The sequence below is a fragment of the Pecten maximus genome, chromosome 7 (assembly GCF_902652985.1).
Source record: "Pecten maximus chromosome 7, xPecMax1.1, whole genome shotgun sequence".
NCBI classification, from domain to species: domain Eukaryota; kingdom Metazoa; phylum Mollusca; class Bivalvia; order Pectinida; family Pectinidae; genus Pecten; species Pecten maximus.
The window spans coordinates 21,466,981-21,470,648 of record NC_047021.1 but is presented as its reverse complement, the minus strand read 5'-3'; the positions used below and the strand labels follow the sequence as shown (position 1 = coordinate 21,470,648).

General features: G+C 33.7%; 1 protein-coding gene across 1 annotated transcript; it reads left to right on the top strand.

Annotated features, from left to right (window-relative positions):
- The first annotated feature begins 2,177 nt into the window (after positions 1 to 2,177).
- On the top strand, positions 2,178 to 2,987 carry LOC117331123 (titin homolog). The gene has a single exon (XM_033889718.1). The coding sequence runs from the start codon at positions 2,178 to 2,180 to the stop codon at positions 2,985 to 2,987; it is 810 nt and encodes a 269-aa protein (XP_033745609.1).
- The last annotated feature ends 681 nt before the right edge of the window (positions 2,988 to 3,668 follow it).

Here is a 3,668-nt window from a genome sequence, read left to right as displayed (position 1 = left end):
AACAATATAGTGTAGTTTATACTTGTGTGTAGTAACAATATAGTGTAGTTTATACTTGTGTAGTAACAATATAGTATAGTTTATACTTGTGTGTTAACAATATAGTGTAGTTTATACTTGTGTAGTAACAATATAGTGTAGTTTATACTTGTGTAGTAACAATATAGTGTAGTTTATACTTGTGTGGTAACAATATAGTGTAGTTTATACTTGTGTGTTGTAACAATATAGTGTAGTTTATACGTGTGTGTTGTAACAATATAGTGTAGTTTATACTTGTGTGTTAACAATATAGTGTAGTTTATACTTGTGTAGTAACAATACAGTGTAGTTTATACTTGTGTGGTAACAATATAGTGTAGTTTATACGTGTGTGGTAACAATATAGTGTAGTTTATACTTGTGTGTTAACAATATAGTGTAGTTTATACGTGTGTAGTAACAATATATTGGATATTGTAGTGTGTAGTAACAATACGGTATAGTTTATATGTGTGTAGTAACAATATAGTGTAGATTGTAGTGTGTAGTAACAATATAGTGTAGATTGTAGTGTGTAGTAACAATATAGTGTAGATTGTAGTGTGTAGTAACAATATAGTGTAGTTTATATGTGTGTAGTAACAATATAGTGTAGATTGTAGTGTGTAGTAACAATATAGTGTAGATTGTAGTGTGTAGTAACAATATAGTGTAGATTGTAGTGTGTAGTAACAATATAGTGTAGATTGTAGTGTGTAGTAACAATATAGTGTAGATTGTAGTGTGTAGTAACAATATAGTGTAGATTGTACGTGTGTAGTAACAATATATTGTAGATTGTACGTGTATAGTAACAATATAGTGTAGTTTATACTTGTGTGTAGTAACAATATAGTGTAGATTGTAGTGTGTAGTAACAATATAGTGTAGATTGTAGTGTGTAGTAACAATATAGTGTAGATTGTAGTGTGTAGTAACAATATAGTGTAGTTTATATGTGTGTTGTAACAATATTGTGTAGTTTATACTTGTGTGGTATCAATATAGTGGAGACTGTAGTGTGTTGTAACAATATTGTGTAGTTAATACGTGTTTGTTAACAATATAATGCAATTTATACGTATATATTGACAATAATGTGTATTTTGTATTGAAATGACGTTGACATTTATATAGTTTTTCCTTGGATTATCTGTTATATTTTGTTCCTGTTAATTTAAGGATGATTGTTTAAGATGTTTTCATATGTTTTCCCTCCGTTTCATCATTTTTTATTGGAATAATGACATTAGCTATTAAGATGCATATTTGTTATATTTCATAATACTTATGAATTTGTTTATATTTCAAGTTTATTTAAATTGTGATGATGCTCTTTCCCAGTTATCAAAACTTGACTTTCTGACTCCCATTATCACTTGATAAATATCGTGATATCAAAATGTGAAGTAAAATTGATCAGACTAATAGTATGACTATTATTCATGACGTCCAATCAAACTATTACATATTAGTATGTCTAATCGAATCTACGTCATTATTACTTATATGTTAATAAGAATCAATCAATTATCACAATTATTCAACGAGAAGCAGCTACCGTTCAAATGGTATCTTCACTGAATAACTAACGCTCGTCGTAGTGATATCGCTTCCCCTGCTCCCAGGCATGTCCTAATTTAAGCGTATTCGAAGACACCGATGATGTGTTAATTGTGAAATACGATAAAGGTATGGTAAATGTGACGTATATCCATTACACGTGATAATCCTGTATAAGCATTAACCTATAAAACTAAAGCATTATCAGAACCTGTTGTAGTAGTATACTTATTAAAAGTTTATTTTTGTTTTGTTTTGTATTATTTAACGAACTTAAGGATGCTATCAAATATGTGATATCTTCATGTCTTGTGCGAGTTTGTGTATGTTTTGAGAGAGTGCGGTATGTTAATATTTGACCGCCTTTAATAGCACGAAATAGAACTGAAATATTGAAGTATAGTACTGAAGGACACCACAACTTGTCACATTATAATGACAACGGGTGAACCAGTCGTCCAGATTCCCATACAAATACTGAGCGAAAGTAGTAACTACCAATTACCAGGAGAGACTCGGCCAAGGGACAGAACACCCAAGGCGAAAGCCCAACTAAAAGCCAAGGAAGGGACAGTGCCAAATAAGATATTAGGATGAAGATTGGTCTGGAAAGAGGGGGGAATGCTGCTAGTCTAAAAAAAAGGGGAGGAAATGCTAGTCTAGAAAGAGGAGGAAATGCTAGTCTAGAAAGAGGTGGAAATGCTAGTCTAAAAAGAGGAGGAAATGCTAGTCTAGAAAGAGGAGGAAATGCTAGTCTAGAAAGAGGAGGAAATGCTAGTCTAAAAAGAGGAGGAAATGCTAGTCTAGAAAGAAGAGGAAATGCTAGTCTAAAAAGAGGAGGAAATGCTAGTCTAAAAAGAGGAGGAAATGCTAGTCTAGAAAGAGGAGGAAATGCTAGTCTAGAAAGAGGAGGAAATGCTAGTCTAGAAAGAGGAGGAAATGCTAGTCTAGAAAGAGGAGGAAATGCTAGTCTAAAAAGAGGTGGAAATGCTAGTCTAAAAAGAGGAGGAAATGCTAGTCTAGAAAGAGGAGGAAATGCTAGTCTAAAAAGAGGAGGAAATGCTAGTCTAGAAAGAGGAGGAAATGCTAGTCTAGAAAGAGGAGGAAATGCTAGTCTAAAAAGAGGAGGAAATGCTAGTCTAGAAAGAAGAGGAAATGCTAGTCTAGAAAGAGGAGGAAATGCTAGTCTAGAAAGAGGAGGAAATGCTAGTCTAGAAAGAGGAGGAAATGCTAGTCTAGAAAGAGGAGGAAATGCTAGTCTAAAAAGAGGAGGCAATGCTAGTCTAAAAAGAGGAGGAAATGCTAGTCTAAAAAGAGGAGGAAATGCTAGTCTAGAAAGAGAACGCAATGCTAGTCTAAAAGGTGGAGAATCAGTAAGTAAGAAGGGTGTTCAGAGACCTTAAAATTCTTTTGTGAAACTGATGCAGCAAGGATATTTAAAGAGATACTGGAGAAACCTCAAAGGTTATTGGAAAGATCATCGTCCAACGGCTTGCGAGGGAAGTAGATCATTGTCTTAGAATGAACAGCAGGTTTTAGAGCTGATAGGTGAATAACATAGCAGATCAGATATACTATGGAATCAATCAGAACAGACCATAAAATGGAATTTTAGATTAAATAAAGCTTAGTAGATTTCGAAAAAAACATTCGACAGTATGGACCGACACACTAGGAGCGAGATTATGAGGAAATGTGGAATACCAGATAAGTTTATCCGATTAATAAAGAGCGTATATGAAAATAGTTAGCATGCAGTAATCAACGAGTGCTAAGTTACTAAAACTTCAATATCAAGTCAAGAGAAAAAAATGATGCAATATACCAGGATGTCTATTCCTCCTAGTTATTTACTCTTTAATGCAGAGAAAAATAGCCAGCAACACCACAGGGATACCCAGGAACATCACAACTAAACTAGATGATCTTGACTATGAAGGCAATGTTGCTGTATTAACCAGTTCCAAACAACATATGCAGACAAAAGTAGACTGTCTGGTCTGGTCTGGTCAAACAAGCAAAACCAACTGGCCTCAACATCAATGTATCAAAGACAAAGATTATTCACATCATTAATGTGAACA

What these genes read in the sequence shown, in the direction of transcription:
- LOC117331123 (XM_033889718.1), top strand. Translation starts at nt 2,178, where the DNA reads ATGAAGATTGGTCTGGAAAGAGGGGGGAATGCTGCTAGTCTAAAAAAA.